Source organism: Neovison vison, chromosome 14 (assembly GCF_020171115.1).
Source record: "Neovison vison isolate M4711 chromosome 14, ASM_NN_V1, whole genome shotgun sequence".
Taxonomy (NCBI): domain Eukaryota; kingdom Metazoa; phylum Chordata; class Mammalia; order Carnivora; family Mustelidae; genus Neogale; species Neogale vison.
The window spans coordinates 10,291,659-10,307,544 of record NC_058104.1 but is presented as its reverse complement, the minus strand read 5'-3'; the positions used below and the strand labels follow the sequence as shown (position 1 = coordinate 10,307,544).

At 60.1% G+C, this 15,886-nt stretch overlaps 1 protein-coding gene across 3 annotated transcripts in view; it reads right to left on the bottom strand.

Annotated features, from left to right (window-relative positions):
• Nucleotides 1-634: 634 nt before the first annotated feature.
• The window catches only part of CUX1 (cut like homeobox 1), a 354,106-nt gene continuing 338,854 nt past the window's right edge, over nt 635-15,886 (bottom strand). For all 3 annotated transcript variants that reach the window (XM_044232794.1, XM_044232793.1, XM_044232792.1), the window contains exons 15-23: nt 8,746-8,873; nt 8,101-8,167; nt 7,319-7,431; nt 4,645-4,761; nt 3,383-3,466; nt 3,111-3,167; nt 2,663-2,743; nt 1,832-1,896; nt 635-1,546 (exon numbers count right to left, since the gene is read on the bottom strand). In XM_044232794.1, coding sequence (XP_044088729.1) covers nt 1,477-1,546; nt 1,832-1,896; nt 2,663-2,743; nt 3,111-3,167; nt 3,383-3,466; nt 4,645-4,761; nt 7,319-7,431; nt 8,101-8,167; nt 8,746-8,873 — 782 coding nt within the window. In that variant the 3' untranslated portion in view covers nt 635-1,476. The remainder of the gene's footprint in view (nt 1,547-1,831; nt 1,897-2,662; nt 2,744-3,110; nt 3,168-3,382; nt 3,467-4,644; nt 4,762-7,318; nt 7,432-8,100; nt 8,168-8,745; nt 8,874-15,886) is intronic.

Below are 15,886 nucleotides of genomic sequence, written 5' to 3'. Positions count from 1 at the left end.
GAACGCCGGTCTGGTGCACTGCGGGGTGGGAGCTGGCTGTGGTACGGCCTCACGGCCACCTGGCCAGTGGGGTAACGCCAAGCACCACAGATCACGAGGGGGACCCTCGGTGTGGGTGGGAAGGGACCCACATGAGTGGATGAGTGGAGCTGGGTCGAGGCTGACCGGTGGCTCAGGGGGTCCCCCTGCACGGCTGGAACTCAGGGAACTTGGTCGGCACAGGTTCTGCAGTGCCTGGCAAGCTGGGGCCCATGGGAAAGGGGCATAGGGTACGTAGCTCCATGACACCCAGAAAGGGAAGGAGGGGTTCCCCCAGAGCTGACATTGCACGTCCCAAAGCAACCTCATAGTCTTCTTCTTTTTTTTTTTTTTAAAGGAATAGATTTCTCTTTTTGATCAGGCAGCCTAGCGGCTCATGGGAACTCAGACATTGTGGGTTTGGGTTCTAGCAAAGGTCTGGACCCACTCACGGAATTCCTGGGGGATGGAAAAAGGAAGGGAGCTCCCATAGGTCATGAAGGTCATGCCTCACATCAGCAGAGCACCTGAAAGGTCCAGCCCCAGGTCCCAGGCGTGTCGCTGTGGGCTCCCAGCGGCCACCTGTCCCCCCAGAGTCACAGAGCATGCCCACCAGCACAGCTCAACTACGTGTTTATTTGAAATGTGCAAAGCTGAACACGCAAGTACAATTCTACCTTAGGGAGATCAGCCAGTGGCCCCAAGGTGGCCATGCTAGGATAGTCCACGGTCTGTTCTGTCTTGGCTGAGAAGCGCCTGGGCCCCTCAGACCAGTCCTTAGGGCTGAAAAGCCTGGGGCACAGAGGCTCACTGGAGATCCCTCCTTGACTAGAAGCTAAAATATCTTGCTAAAGAAGAAAGCAAAAATCACAATGGGTCTGGGGCAGGGAGAAGGTGACAGAAACTATCCTACGCCCTCCGGGGCTTCCCCTCTTTTTGGGGTGGGGTGGGCTTGGTGACAAAGCCTGCTGGCCTGTGAGGAAGGGCCCTCTATCTCTTGAGGGGAAGTGGTGGTGGTAGATCGTGGGGGAGCCCGAGGGGATCCCAGACCTGGCACAGAGAGACCCAGGGGACCCCACCCAGATGAACTGTGCATGGCCAGAATCAGCGAGGGCCCGATCAGCATCATGGATGGTGATGGGAGGTGACTGCCACCAGGGCTGGTGGTCAGGCTGTGGATGGGGCCCGAGCCAGGTCACCAGCCCAGGATGGGGCTGAAGGGGCCCCCTTGACTCAGCCTGGGTGGGCCTCGGGGGCTTTTTGGACCTAGGGATCCTGATGTGGTTGACATTCTCGTAAGAGTTTCCAGGGGGACCTGGGACCTCTGGCTCCGGAGGGTGGAGGGCAAGGGCTGGTTCTGTGGGGAATTCTCTGGGGAAGTCTAAGTCATTAGAAGCAGCCAAACAAGCAAGGGGTGGGGGGGTGCAGCCATCAATGTGCTGGGGAGGCCCGGGGACATCACTGCCACAAGTCACCGGCTGCGGCCCCATTGTCATTCTCGTGGAACTTGTGCAGGTGATCAGCAAACCTGTTGGGGATAGAAACCTTTGCTGAGAACAAGGGTAAAAAGGAGAGAAGTGTGTGTGTGTGTGTGTGTGTGTGTGTTTGTGTGCACGTCCGCATGTACGCTCACGCACATGTGTGGAGGGGGAACGGAGATCCCCAGGGGGTGTGCTCCCTGTGACAGGGGAGGTGCTGGGGAGCGGGGTGGGGGAGGGGGGTGGAAGGCTAGGGGTGGGGAACACAGGAGGGGCTCGGTGGTGCCAGGTGGGGGAGTCAGTGCAGGGCCATGGGACTCGGGTGTTGTCCTCACTTCTTAGCACAGAAGGTGGCACAGTCCCTCTCCATGCTCTCGCTCCATGCCAGCTTGTAGAGCACCTGGCCAGGCAGAAACACAGTGAGCTGTCCGTCCCGACGCACGGCCCCTCCTGCAGCTCCCCTCCAGGCCCCTGGGCCTGGCCTCCCGGGCGCGCATGACTGTTGTCCTGGCCCAGGCCCCAGGGCAGGAGGGCCTTAGAAATGCCCCTGTGGCCGCCTGTTTCACACACAGTCAGACGGGCCTCGACGTGGCAGTACTGTCCTTGCCATTGCTGTGTGGGACACTGGCAGGCCGGGACCTTTTGGCTCCTGGGGACAGAGTTGGAGCCCAGGCTAACTACAGAGGGGCCATCCCTCCCTGGGGCCTTGCTCGGGATGGGAGCCTCCGGGGCTGGAGGCTTCCATGGGCCCGCCTTGCCCTCTCCAATTCCCTGACCCAGTGGACTTGCTGATGTCCCCAGGACGGTCACTCTGCACTGCAGGAGATTCAGTTCAAGATGTCCCTGCTTGTGCAGCCCAGCCGGCTTTTCCTTAGTGACGTGAGTCACACCTGCGTTCCCGCCTGCCTTGGGCCCCCACAGTGGTCGTGCCCTCCCCCACGCCCTCCAGAGTGGGCCGTGGGTGAAGTCAGCCAGGCCCCTTCCCCAGAGTGGCTGGGCTGCTGCCCCACGCAGAGGGCCTGAGGGGTGGGCTCGGCGTCCCCTTGAAGAGGACAGAAGTGGCCAGGAGCAGACAGTGTGGCCTGGGCTTGGCCCAGGGAGCCAGGCTGCCCTTGGCGGTCCGGGAAGCGTGGTGGAGGTCCCTGGCCGCCTGCCTGGATACTCACCAGGAAGACCAAGCAGTGCAGGAAGAGCGTGTAGAAGAAGCCAATGGTGCGCGCCATCTTGTTGGAGAGAACCAGTCGCCCCTGGGGAGCAACAAGGTGTGGCGTGGGGGTGGGGCAGGCCTCACCCACCCCTGGAGGGCTGCCCCAGGTTCCTGCAGAGAGGGCCCCACTGCAGAGAGGGCAGCGGTCTCCCACTGTGTAGCCTGGGAATTTGGGCCACAGAAATGCTAGGGAATGGCGCCCCCTGTGGCACGATTCCAGAACCTTCCAGGAACAGCAGCTGTCCGGGAGGGAGAGGGACCCTGTTCTAGGCCTCATGGCCAGTGTCGGCAGGACCTATGAGGGGTGAGTGGGGTCCCTGGGGCTTCTCCAGATGGCACTGAAGGCAGGTGTCTTTGGAGGTCCCCAGAGTCAGAGCTTCTGGTGTGTGGCAGAGGAGGGAACTCACCATGCTGAGCGTGGCCTTGTCCCAAGGACTCAGGCTCAGGTACTTCCGCTGCCGCTCCTGAAGGGGGAAGGAGGATGAGGGAAGGTCCCCAAGGGCCCCAGAAGCCCCAGCCTGCTGCAGAGGGGGACCCCAGGGGGCTGCCGGAATCCTCCCTGCTGTCCCCTTCCACTCAGTGCGACACCCCAGGCTCGCCCAGCGAGGGTGCGTCCTGCAGGCTTCCCCGTGGCCCGCCCACCGCCTGGCCAGGGAGCAGCCCCTGCGGGCTCACACACCCGCTTGCTGAAGGAGGAGAAAGGGTCCAGGCGTTCCTCGTACTGGGAGGAGTACCGCAGCTCCGTGTCGTCACTGCCACCGCTCTGTGTGAGGAAGAGAGACCCCGTCATTTAGGGAATGACCAGGAACAAGGCCGGGGTAAGGCATCCTGAGGCTGGCAGGAGCAGAGGGGAGCCTCAGTTTCCCCATCAGCACCACGCCCTAGAGCTGGGAGAAGGCTGGGTGACAGCATGAATGTGGCCGGGGCCACACGTCCGGGAACTGTGCCCGGGTTCGGAGACTTACCCGCGGGCTCCGGGCCAGGGTGACTCGGGGCAGGTAGAGGGACCTGAAGCCCACTGAGCTCCAGGGTCAGAGTGTACATCACAGACAGGGCCATGCCAGTGGGGGCCAGTGGGGGCCAGTGGGGGCCAGTGGGGACCAGTGGGTCTGGGAGGGGTTTGCGGGGAGCGTGCAGGGTGGCTGTGGGCAGAAGGAGGCACCAGAGGGGTGAGCCCGGCTCTCCCACCCCAGCAGGGCCCTGGGTACCAAGTACGAGTTAGCGCAGAGTCTGGCGCCCTCTGGTGGCCGGAGTGCAGCTCCGACAGGTGGAGTGGGGGAGGGGGCGGGAGCTCTGGTCCTGGGGACGCTCCCACCCTGAGGGTCCCTGCTCCGTGCGTTTCTATGGGCCACCCTGTCACCCCACAGTCACAGAAGGGTTTCCTCCCACGAGGGGGTCCCCTGTGAAGCCTGGGGGCTGAGAGAAGCCAGGGAGGGCCCTCAGATGCCCAGAATGGAGTGAGTGGGTTTTTATTCTGTTTTCTTGATTGATTTGGGGGTTATTGGACCAAAGTCTGGGTTTTTGTTTATTTGTTTTGTTTTTTAAGAATGTGAGTTTAATACATATGGATTCCCCAGGGCCTCTCCGGCCTGCTCAACAGCCCTGTGGTTTGATCCCCAGACCCTGGCTTCACTTGAGGATCACTCCCGATTCATAGAGGGGACGTCCGGGCCCATGGGCCCACTAGCCCTGCCTCCTGCTGCCCCTCACCGCCTCCTGGCTGGCTCTGATGAATGAACCTGCACAGAGCCTCCACTGTGGGGGCTCTCCTCAGCTCAGGGAACACAGCTGCCAGGCAGGGCAGACTGGATGGCCTCTGGGGGCCCCTAGGCCCAGTGCTGCCCAGCAGGTCACTGCCCCCAACTCTCTCGCCTTGGTGGGCCTGGTTGGCCTCTCTCCTTGCCTGGTACGCCTGGGGCCGCAATCGGGGAGGGCACTTACACGGCCTGGGTAGCTCTGCAGGAACTTGATCTTCTCAAAGAGCTTGATGTTGTCCGCACGCAGGCTGTCCAGCTCGCTCTGCAGGGCCTGGATGGTGTGCTGGGCCAGGCGGTTCTCCTGGGGAGGGGGCAGCGGGCAGGTGGGCAGGCAGGCAAGGCCCACGGTGGAAGGGGTAGGGGGGAGAGGCTGCCAGATCGGCGCAGGTCCTGCTCGTCTACCCGGAGCCCCTTCTTGGCCTGTGGCCATCTCCCTGACCTTCTAGACTCTGGCAAGTCCCCTTCTCCTCCTGTGACCCCACCCCAAGCAGAAGACAGATTTGGGGCCAGATTCCTTCATGTCTTGAGTCGGTTTGTTTATGGTATCATCAACCTTTGAAAGAACTATCGAGATGTAATTCGTGTAACGAACATCACTGTCTTTAGGGTTATTTATTTATTATTATTTTTAGTATATCCACAGTGAATATGGTGAACCATCCCTGCGATCTCATTCCACGATACGTTTATGACCCCAAAGGAAACCCCCAACCCATCACTCTGTCCCTCTTCCCCTACCCCCTGGTCATCACTAATCTTTCTGTCTCTTTCGATTTGCCTCTTCTGGACATTTCATAGAAATGGAGTCAGATGCTACATGGTTTTAATGTTTGCCAATCCGGGAGCAAATGAAAGGGGACCTCGGTTTTCAGCTTATCCAAATGCATAAGTAGGTGTTTTCTTCATACTGTTTAAAAACATTCAAACAGAACAGTACATGGTACACAGTAGTAGGGCGGTTCCTTAAAAAATGAAGCCTAGGGGTGCCTGGGTGGCTCAGTGGGTTAGAGTGTCTGCCTTAGGCTTCGGTCATGGTCCCAGGGTCCTGGAATTGAGCCCCACGTTGGGCTCTCTGCTTGGCAGAGAGCCTGCTTCCCCCTCTCTCTCTGCCTGCCTCTCTGCCTACTTGTGATCTCTGTCTGTCAAATAAATAAATAAAATCTTTTTTAAAAATTAAAAAAAAAAAATGAAGCCTAGAATTATCATGTGATTCAGCAATTCCACTTCTGGGCAGCTACCCGGAACACCCATGTTCACGGCAGCATGGTTCACAGTAGCCAAAAGGTGGGAGCAAACCAAAGGCCCCTTGACGGATGAACGGATAAAAAAAAAAACAAAAAAACAAAAAAAACAAAACTAGGTACCCAGTACAACAGAATGCTGTTCAGCCTTAAAAAGGAAGGACCTTCTGACACCTACTACAGCAGGGATGAACCTTGAGGACATTCTGCTCAGCGAAATACGCCAGCACGAAAAGACAAATACTGTAGGACTGTACTTACATGAGGTCCTAATGTGGTCAAGGGACAGAGACATCGACTAGAGGCTGGTGAACCGGGGATGGGGGAGGCTGGGGGGCGGGGGATGGAGTTAGTGTTTAGTGGGGACAGAGTTTCAGTTTGGAAAGGCAAAAAAAGCTCCCGGACAGGGATGGTGGGGCTGTTTGTACAACAACGGGAATGTACTTAATGCCCCTGAACCGTACACTGAAAAACAGTTAAGACGGTAAATTTTACGTGTTGTGTGTTTTACCACAATTTTTTAAAAGTTAGTACCTGATTGAAAAAAACGTAGATTTTTAAAGCAAAAGGTAGAATACTAAAACACTTTTCTTTCCACTTTATCTGTTTTGAAGGCCTCCTTTTAAGGGCTGCCCAGCATCCCATTGCGGGGCTGTCCCTAGTCCCCAAGGGGAGTCAGTGTGAACGTTTCCAGTCCCTGATGTGAGGGGCGGAGCCAATCATCCTTCCTTTGAAGCAGATCACAGGAGGTCCGATGGGGCCGGCCCAGCCTTGCCACTGGACCCGCAGCAGGCCTTGCCTGCCGTGGGCACCCAGTTAATGTCAGCTTCTCCCTGGCCTGAGCTTGGGAACCCCAGGGGGTCAACTGTGCGTTTGGAGAGGAAGGGTCTAGAAATGTCATCATCAGCTCGGGCAGTGACTCTTTGAGAAGGATGGAAAGCTTCCGGGCTCCTGTTTGCACCAGGAGAGCTCAGGGATGACCCAGGAGGGCTCTGGGGGATGGGGAGTCTGCAGAGTCCCCAAGGCTGGGACAGCGCCCCCTCCAGGTACACTTCTGGTCTGTCCCCAGGCCCTCTGCAATCTGGGTCTGGCGTGCACTGCCTCTGTGCGCATGCCCTGGCCTGGGCCTTTGTACCCTGATCGCCCTGACCGTCCCTTGCGTCCCTTGCTCATCCTCCTTTCTTTCCCTCCCTGACTCCCTCTCTCGTATCCTGTTCCCCCTTCCAGGACCGCTCTCCAGTTGTCCTCCCAGGCCAGGTTCCATCCCAAACTGGCTGCCGAGTGACCCTTGTTACGCTCCATTCTGCCAGTGTCACTCCCTTGCTTAAATCCTCGTGTAATGCCTCAGCCCAGCAGTAGGGCCCGCTGTGTCTTACTCCTGCAGCCCTGTCACAGGCTTTCGGGCTTGTTGGCCCCCTGTCTCTGCTCACCTACCTCTCCTCTACTTTGAGCATCTAAGTCTTCTTTCAAAGCCCAGTGTGGCATAACCTCCTCCAGGAAGCCCTCCCTGACTGCACACAACAACTCTAACTCCTCTGGTTTATGGTCTGTGACACATCTCTCTGCTCCCAAGCCTGTGGGTCCAAGGGACATAAGGGAGGGAACAATGCAACTCACGGCCTCTAGCTCCTGGTTCCGGGCACGGAAGCGTTCCCTCTGGCTGGAGATGATGGAGAGCAGCGAGTCTACCTGGCCCTCGGGGAGGGCGCCACTGGCCGGTGCCGAGGGTCCTAGGAGGTGGAGGGGAGTGATGGGTTCTCAGGTCAATAGCGCCAGCCCAGAGGGAGCTCTGGCCAAGGGCCATGAGGTACAAGGCATAGGTGTCTGAGCACAGGTGCTGAGAGGCTGGGGAAAGGAAGGGCTATCCAGGGGAATAGGGACCCGAGCAGGGGAGGGACCCCGTCCCTCAATACGAGGATCTGAGACCCTCGCATCTGTCGGACGAGGCCCCCCGTTCCTGGGGAAGCGAAAGGACACTGGAGGTACTGGGAAGCCGTGAGAGGCTCCCTCCAATGTCCCGGCCCAGCCCCAGGTTCCTCCTTGATCCTGATGCCGGAGGAGGCCGCCTCGCCAGCACTGCTGGGAGCTCTCTGGCTGTCTCTCTTCCCGTGCCAAGGCCTCCCTGGGGAGCTCACCACGACCCATCAGCCATCGACAAGGCCACTGGCAGGGCAAAGGGGGCCCCGGTCCTAGGCGGGGTGTCAAGCTAAGGCATTGAAGGGCGGACCCAGCCCCCCTCTTTGGTTGCTTCTGCATTGCTAGGATGGGGGGCCCTGACCTTCTTGGAGGAAGAGGGGTGCTCTTTAGGGATCACGGCTCAGACTGTAGCACCTCCTTTCTCCTTTCCCTGCTCCCTCCCTGCCCATTGCTGTGTCTGAGACGGGCCAGCCCCTCCTTACCATAGAACAAGGCAGTGGCCTCCTTGATGGGCTCCGGGATCTTCTCCAGGCCGTGCTCAGCTGCGCCCTGCGGGGGGGAACAGGTGTGACCGTTCCCTATGTGTCACCGAACGTACCCTTTCAGGGTGACAAGCAAACGGGGGGCAAGGACCAGGTGGGGCGGTCTGGCGGCGGGACTGGGCCGGTGACCACAAGGGCTCCCAAAGGGAAGGCTGGGCCTTGGGTTGACCCCGAGGCAGGGCCCCTGTGGTGGTGCCATCACGGACCATTGGGCCCTGCTGTTCTCACCGAGCCCCATTTCTTCTAGAAAATGCGGCGGGTGACAGCGACCCCCAGGACCCCGTGGGCTCCAGCCTTCCACGATCCCTGGGCCTCGGGTCCTCTAGCTTTGGGATGGGTCGGTCTTCCTGCCTGGCTTCTGTCCACAGCTCTCAGGGTGGAGGCCCCAGCCTGGCCCTGTGCCCTGTGGCCTGGCATCCTGAACCGGGCCTCTGTGATGAAGTGTGCAGGCGGTACCTGGGCTGTGGACGACCGCCCCGTGGGCCTTGTGGGGACAGGGCCCGAGGAGCCGGCTGGTTAACCTGAGAGGTTTTCCTGGGTGAGAGCTCAGGGTGGCGAGGGGGCGGGGCAGAGGGGGCGGCTCACCTCGGCGTCCGGCCGCTGGATGGTCTGGATGGTACTAAGGTCCTGCTCCAAGCGGGCGATCAGCTCCCTCTGCTCGGCTGCCGTGGCCGTGGCCTCAGTGACATGCACCTGCAGCTCTGCGCAGCGCCCTGTGTCAAAGGAACACATGGCCGTCAGAGGGAACCTGGTGTGGCCCGTGGTGCCTTCCCCACTCGGCCTCTCCGACCCACAGCCCGAGGGCCCACCATGAGGCCGGCCAGCAGGGCCACTCCTGGCCCTAAGAACTCAGCACGCTCCTGAACTTCTCCAGGCAGGCGAGGGAGCCCAGGGTAGGGATCCAGGGTTCTCCCCGGCTCTGCTGTGACCCGCCGAGAGCCTGGCCAGCCCGACCGGCCCCTTGCCCTCTCAAGGCCTCACTTTGCTTCTGTCAAGCCAGGCAGGGACGTGGAACCCAGCACATCCCAAGTTTCTGCCAGGGCTGATGCTCTGGGATAAGAACCAGAGGTAGGAGTGGGGGAGAAAGGAGGGGTAGCTGGGGATGGGCGGGCCTGCTGTAGATCCAGCAGAAGGTGGCGGAGGGAGGGGTCCTGCCTCTGGAGCTGTCACCAGACCCGCTTGGCCCCTACCCCGACAGGCTCCAGCCCGGTGAGGGGGATGGGGCGCCCCCCCGCTCCCCACAATACCCTGACCCACACGGTCTCTACTTCCCCCACTAAAGTGCCAGTGGCTGTCTTTGCGACAAAATCGAACCCAAAATAACTCTGTATGGAGACCTTCCTGTCCTTTTGGAGGGTGAGAGGTGTTGGAAAGTCCAGGCCCCAGGGAGGGGTGGGTGCCAGGAGCAGGGAGGGCAGCGGGTGCCCCCGGGGGCCCGGGTGGGGAGGTGGGGGGCGGTGCGCAGCCCAGGTCTCATTTCTAAATTGTGGCAGTAGATCTTCCTTGACCACCAGGGGGCTCTGTGGCACCAGAAATGCCCAAAGGCTCCAGGCTAGGGACCGAGCCAGGAGGATGGCCCTCTGCCCGTCCTGTCACAGGGATTTATTTGCCCATCACCATGCGGCCTGCTGACCTGCCCACCAACCCGGTCTTGGCTACACTCAGCGCCCTGAGCCAGGGTGGGGGGCCGCTGACCTCACCCCCCCCCCGCCCTTCCTGCTCCCTCTCCTGGGTGCCCGTTGCACGCCAAGCTCTTTACACATCTCGCGACAAGCCAGTCAGTCCAAAAAAGGTGACCCCCATTTTACAGATGAGGAACGGAGGCCTCTTGGTCCAGGACCAAACCCAAGGGTGTCCCCTCCTGGCTATGTCCAAGCCCTTCCCCCACAGCGGGGTCTGCACTGGTTCCGGCCCCGAATGGACTTCTGCCTTCACGCATTGGTGCCTGGCTGGTGCTGGTGGAAGTGGGGGACCCGAGATGGGGTTCAGGGAAGAGGCTGGACCTGAGGGCCCAAGGTCTGGTCATGGAGGGAGAACGGGGTGGGGGTGGCAGGGTCTAGTTGGGGGAGCCCAAGGTCCAGCCGGCAGCATGCATGCAGCGTCGAGCCAAGGGGACTAAGGGTCGATAAGGCACCAGCAAGTTCTAACCGGCACGGTCTTGGTCAGGCCCCTGGGGTCCCGGGGTGCCCGGGCTGGGGTTCCCCTGCACTTGTGCCCATGCCCCAGCTGGTGGGTGCCAGGCCACTGCCAAACGCTGCTGCACCTGCCCCCAGACACTGGGGTAGCTGTTGAGGGGCTCTCTGGGGGGAGCAAAGCTGAGTGTCGGGAGTGGTCGTTCCCCCCAAGAGGTGGCTCTGGGCGGAGCTGAGGGCTGGCCAGCCCGCACTCCCAGACGGCATGGGGCATGGAGCTCGGCTGCCCGTGAGACACAGGGAAGGGGCTGGGCGAGGCAGGGCACCAGAGGTGATGCGGTGAGGCTGAACGGAGGCCCCAGGTATGGTGGGATTCGGAGGCCGTAGAGGCAGGGCCAGGAGCCCAGCTGGACCCTAGCAGTGAGCTGACACCCCACACCGGGGGATGGGAAGCAGCTGCACGTGTGGGCGTCTATCCCAAAGAAGAGACCTCAGTTACAGACCCTGCTCAGAGACCCTGTCCCAGAGCCACTTAAATCTGGCGTGTCAGGGTCCCCTGGCTGTTTCCCCTATGCTTTCCTCTGTCTCCTCTGCTTGGGGAAGGAACAGCCAGACCAAGAAGTTGGGGGCACTTTTTTGAGACACCACTTGGTGTCAAGGGAGGTCCTGAGCTGGGCTCTACCAGAACCGGGGCAAGGCAGTAGAAGGTGCTGGAGAGAGTTGTGATCCCTTTGTCATACAGAACCCAGGAGGTGCGGCCCGTGCCTGGAGCTGGTTCCCCAAATGTGGAAGGGGTGAGCAGCCGCACGGTCTGCCTTCGGTGAGTAGGAGGTACTAATGGAGTGGCTAAGGGGTCTGTGGATGGGGGAGCGGGATGCACGGCAGGAGGCCAGAGATGCAGGCTGCGGAGAGCTCAGGACCGACCCCCGCCCCCTGGCCAACCCCTCAGGGCAGTGAACATGGAAGCCCAGAGACAGTCTTCAGTGAGAATGGCCAGAACTTTCAGGAACGCTGACATTTTCAGGGGTGTCCCAGAAAAGCCCCTGAGAGGAGGTGGCAGGAAGCAGGGGGAAATCAGGAGAAAGTGTGTCAAAGTGCCAAGCTGAAGAGGGACAGTCGGTGAGTAAGGAGGGGTCCTTGGGGTCTCCAGAAAGGCTAAGCAAGGAGATGGAGCGTAGCCTCTGGTCAAGGTGGGGGTGGGATGGGGAGGTAGGGGTGTGGAGGGACTTGGGAACGAGCCCCCTCTGGACAGATGCCAGGTGGGCAGGGCCTGGTGCGGGGCAGCGTGCTTGGGAGTAGGGGACAAGCAGAATGCGGAGAGGGAGAGGTCAGGTGGGGGCAGGTGGGCGGGCGGGAGTGACGGACAGACAGACGCCAGGGGGAGAGAGAGGAACCCTCCCCTCTGCAAGATGGCCCGTGTGAGACGGGCCAGAGCGCCTCCCCGAGGGAAAGTTCATGGGAACTCGTCCTTTGGGGAGAATCTGGGAAGGCTGCCTCGGGGATGCATTTCACAGAGGGGGGGAAAGAAATCAAAGCAAAGTCAAGGTCAAGATTTAAGGAGCCTGGCTATGACTTAAGGTCAAGGCACGATTTCCTTCCTTCCTTTTTTTTTTGTTTAAGATTTTATTTGTTTGTGAAAGAGCATGAGAGAGTGAGAGAGACCACAAGCAGGGGGTGCAGCAGGCAGAGGGGGAAGCGGACTCCCCACTGAGCAGGGAGACCGATGTGAGACTCGATCCCGGGACCGTAGGATCCTGACCTGAGCCCAAGGCAGATGCTTAACTGACCGGTTACCCAGGCGCCCAAGGCACGATTTCCGACTGCGGATCGATTAAATGCAAAACCGTATCACAACTGGATGGCAGACCCAGGGGCGTCGTGCTCACGGCTTTCCCGCAAGTGGGGGACCCCCCCTTATTCAGCCACCTGCACGCCAGGTGGGAGCATGGGAGCTGCTCCTCACCCACCATCTCTGCACCTGTCTGTCCCCACAGGTGGCCAGAGACCAGGGCTGAGAGCTCCTGGAGGTGCAGCCCCTCCCTCCGCCCAGCCAGCGTCCTGCCTCTCTCCTGCGACATCGGCTAATGTGCTCCTTTCCACAAGCCGCAGGAGCGTGCTGGGCAGCCCTCTGAAACACGCGCGCGCGCACACACACACACACACACACACTCTCGACTCTACTTCCCCTCCTGCAAAACTCTCTGAGGAAATTCACCTGTTCTCAAGTGTCCACATCCTTAAACCTTTCCCTTCTGACTTGGACGCCCACTACGCTGACTGTCCTTGCCAAGGTGGCCGATGGCCTCATGCATCGCCCTGTCCCCATCCCTCGTCTTCCCGACCTGCCAACTCCTGGCTTCCGGGTCACTGCGGCCTCTCGGGCCTCCTGCCTGGCTGGCCGCTCCCCGTCTTTCCTTTGCTGCTACGTCTCCCTGCAAAGCTCCCAGTGCTGCGGGACCTGGGCGCTGTCCCCACACGGCACTCTCCTGTCCTTCGCTCCAACCACCTTGCATGTCCTCCAGGCCACTCCTCTCCCCAAGCTCATTGCATGGAGTCCAGACCGGTCCGAACTGAAGCCCGATCCCTGCTCCTGGAACCTACTTCGTTCGCCCCAGCAGGCCCCCCTTTGCACAGCCCGGGAGGTAGAGTCCTCGGGGATGGGGGAGCAGAGGCCAGGCGCTGCTCACTGGCTCAGCCCAAAGCCCAGCCTTGGCTCTTCTCTACCCCTCCTGTCATCTAATCTGTCTCCAGTCCTGTTTTTGGCTCCACCCTCAAAAAAACCCATCCAGAATCCTATCACTTTTGGCCACTGCATCACCTGGTGCAAACCACAGCCTGGGTTTCTTATGGCAAGAGCCTCACAAAACAGCAGCCAGAGAGAGACTTTCCAACAGTCAGATTAGACCACACTCAGTCCAAACCCTCCAATGGACCCAAAACTCTACGATGATCTACAAGGCCCCATCTCCTGCCCTGTGTCTCCCTCCTCTCTCTGACCTGGCTGCCCCCAACTCTTGCCCGTGGTGGCTTTGCTTCAGCTGTTCTGGCTCCTGGGCACCTTAGTACCACAGGACCTTTGCACTGTTTCCCCTCTGCCTGGAATGTTCTTACCTCAGGCATTGGCATGGTTCACCCCCTCCCCTCTGTCAAGACTCTGTTCATGTTACCTGCTTGGTGAGGCCTACACTGACCACCTGATTTAGAACTTTCACCCCTCACCTTGCTTTTCCAGTCCCCCTTACCTTGTTTTTCTCCTCTAACATTGACCACTAAGGCACTATGTAATTCACTTGTACTCAGTCTACTGTCTGCCCGCCCCCTCTGAAAGGCAAGCTCCTTGTTTGTCCCTTACTATCACTGCGGGTCAGTGGCACGGTGAGCCCTCCATGTCTACCAGCTGATGGGCTGAGTCCATTCCTCCCAGTGGGGAAGCACCCATTCCTTTAGGTGGAAGGTTGCAAAGGGATTCCCGGGGCACGGCCTCCTGGGCTCGGTCCGAGCTGGCTGGGCCTTGCTTGGCCAGCTGGCCTCTGCTGGTCCTGCCAGCCAGTAACTGCTCAGGCCTCACTCAGAACCCTCTGGAACCCTCCAGAATCTGCTTCGTTCTCGCCAACAGTGTGGCTGACCCATGCCCTCTGCCCACCCTCCCCGTACGCGGGGCTCACTGTCCCTCTGACTTGTCACATTGCAGACTCTGTGCCCCTGCTTCCCCTCACTTGGGGGTGCCCCCCCCCGCCCCGTGTCCTGCAAATGCCTTTTCCCATTTTAAGGCCTGGGTTGTGGTTCTGCACTGCTCTGTCTCCCCTCTGGGCTGGGAGCCGCTTGAGGCTGCCGGACTCCCAGCCAGGAGCACATGGCGGTTCTCGGTGACTGTCTGCTGACTACAGCCGTCAAGGAGCCCCAGCCCCCTTGACTCAGCACTGCTGACATTTGGGGCCACATCATTCTTTGTTGGGGGTCAGGAGGCTGCCCTACGCCTTCTATCAGCATCTCTGTCCTCTCCCCTCTAGGTGCCAGCGGCGCTGCCCCAAATGCCCCCAGACACTGCCCAATGCCCCAAGGGGCAAAGTCCGCCCCCCCTCCCCGGTCGAGAACCACCATCCCAGAGAATCTGCTCTCCTCCAACGTGAGAGGCTCCCGGGTTTGGGGGGGTCCCAGGGCAGGGAGCAGCGTCAGCAGATGCCTCAGTCCGACGGAGCCTCTAAGAGGAAACCAGCTCTGCGGACGGCGCAGCCCCCCTCTCCCCAGGACAGAGGCACAGGGAGGGGACTTCCTTCCTGTCTGTGGCCGAACCCAGTGTGGCAGCTTCAGCCACACAGGAACTGAGACTTGAATTTTTAGCCGAGGCTGGCGAGAGAGAGTTGCTGGGTGTGGGGGACTCGACTGCCCAAATGCGGGCATCACGGGTACCCCTGCCCACCCCTGGAGGTGGTCAGGCCGCAGCCACCGGAGCTCTGGCTAGCCCGCACTCCCACGGAGGGGCTCCTCGGGCCCCAGCACAAGGTGGAAACGACTTTGACCGGAGGGAGCTGCTCCAGCCTCCAAATTCAATGACACCACGCCCACACCAACCGCCAGCGCTATCAGGTCCTGGGTGCCTGCCGTGGGCTCGAGCCCTGTAATGAACACTGGGGTCATCCCTCGCTCCCCCCATCCCACCCCGGCAGCCCCGCGAGTCTGGCATTATTCCATCCCCTCCGCAGAGACAGAAATGGAAGCTCAAAGAAGCTACGCTCATTCATTGTCTCAGAAAGGGTTTCCTGAGTTGACGAGGTTTTGCCCAAGGTCGCCCGCCAGCCAGGGCGGGAAGACGGTGGGACTCCAGTGCATTGCCACCCGACCCCACTCACAGTAGGGTCCCAGCGCCTCACTGTGAAGCGATTGGGGTCCTCCAACCTCACTCCCCGGAGCCCCCCACTCCACTGTCCCTAACAGAGCAGCCTTTCAACTGTCCACAGACCAAGTTCTTGAAAAAAGAAAAAAAAAATGGCCTTTCCTCTGGACATTCTGAGAGCCCAAGCTTCCTGGAGGAGGCAGTCGCTTCTGAATGCCCGTCCCACACTGGGCACACGCTGCACCTCCCACTTCCGCCCACGTGGCTCCCCCCGCCCTCGGGGGGGGGCCAGATGCACATCAAGGGTCTGCTGACCAGTAGCCCTCCCAGGCAGCACCCACACCAAAACGGCTCTCCCAAGCCCTCGGGGTTCTCAGCTCAGCCCCGCGCCCCTGCCCAGGCACCAATGCCATGCCCAAGAGACCAACAAGCTCTGTGCTCCCCGAAGCCGGCACGCTAGGCATTGTGGAGGCGACGGCAACGTACCCCAACCCGAGGCAGCCGCTCCGAGGCCCTTTCAGAAACACACGCAGACAGGATCACAGCGGATGCCTCGCACACCGATGAACACTGCTGACCCTTGGACAACACGGGTTGGAATCACGCGGGTCCACTTACACGCGGATTTTTTTTTACAGTTCCCTAGTGTAAATGGGTTTTCCTTGTGCTTTTCTGCATACCATTCGTTCCTCTAGCTTAGTTCATTCTAAGTATACAGGATATTATACGTATAAACACAAAATACGCGTTCAGCGACTGT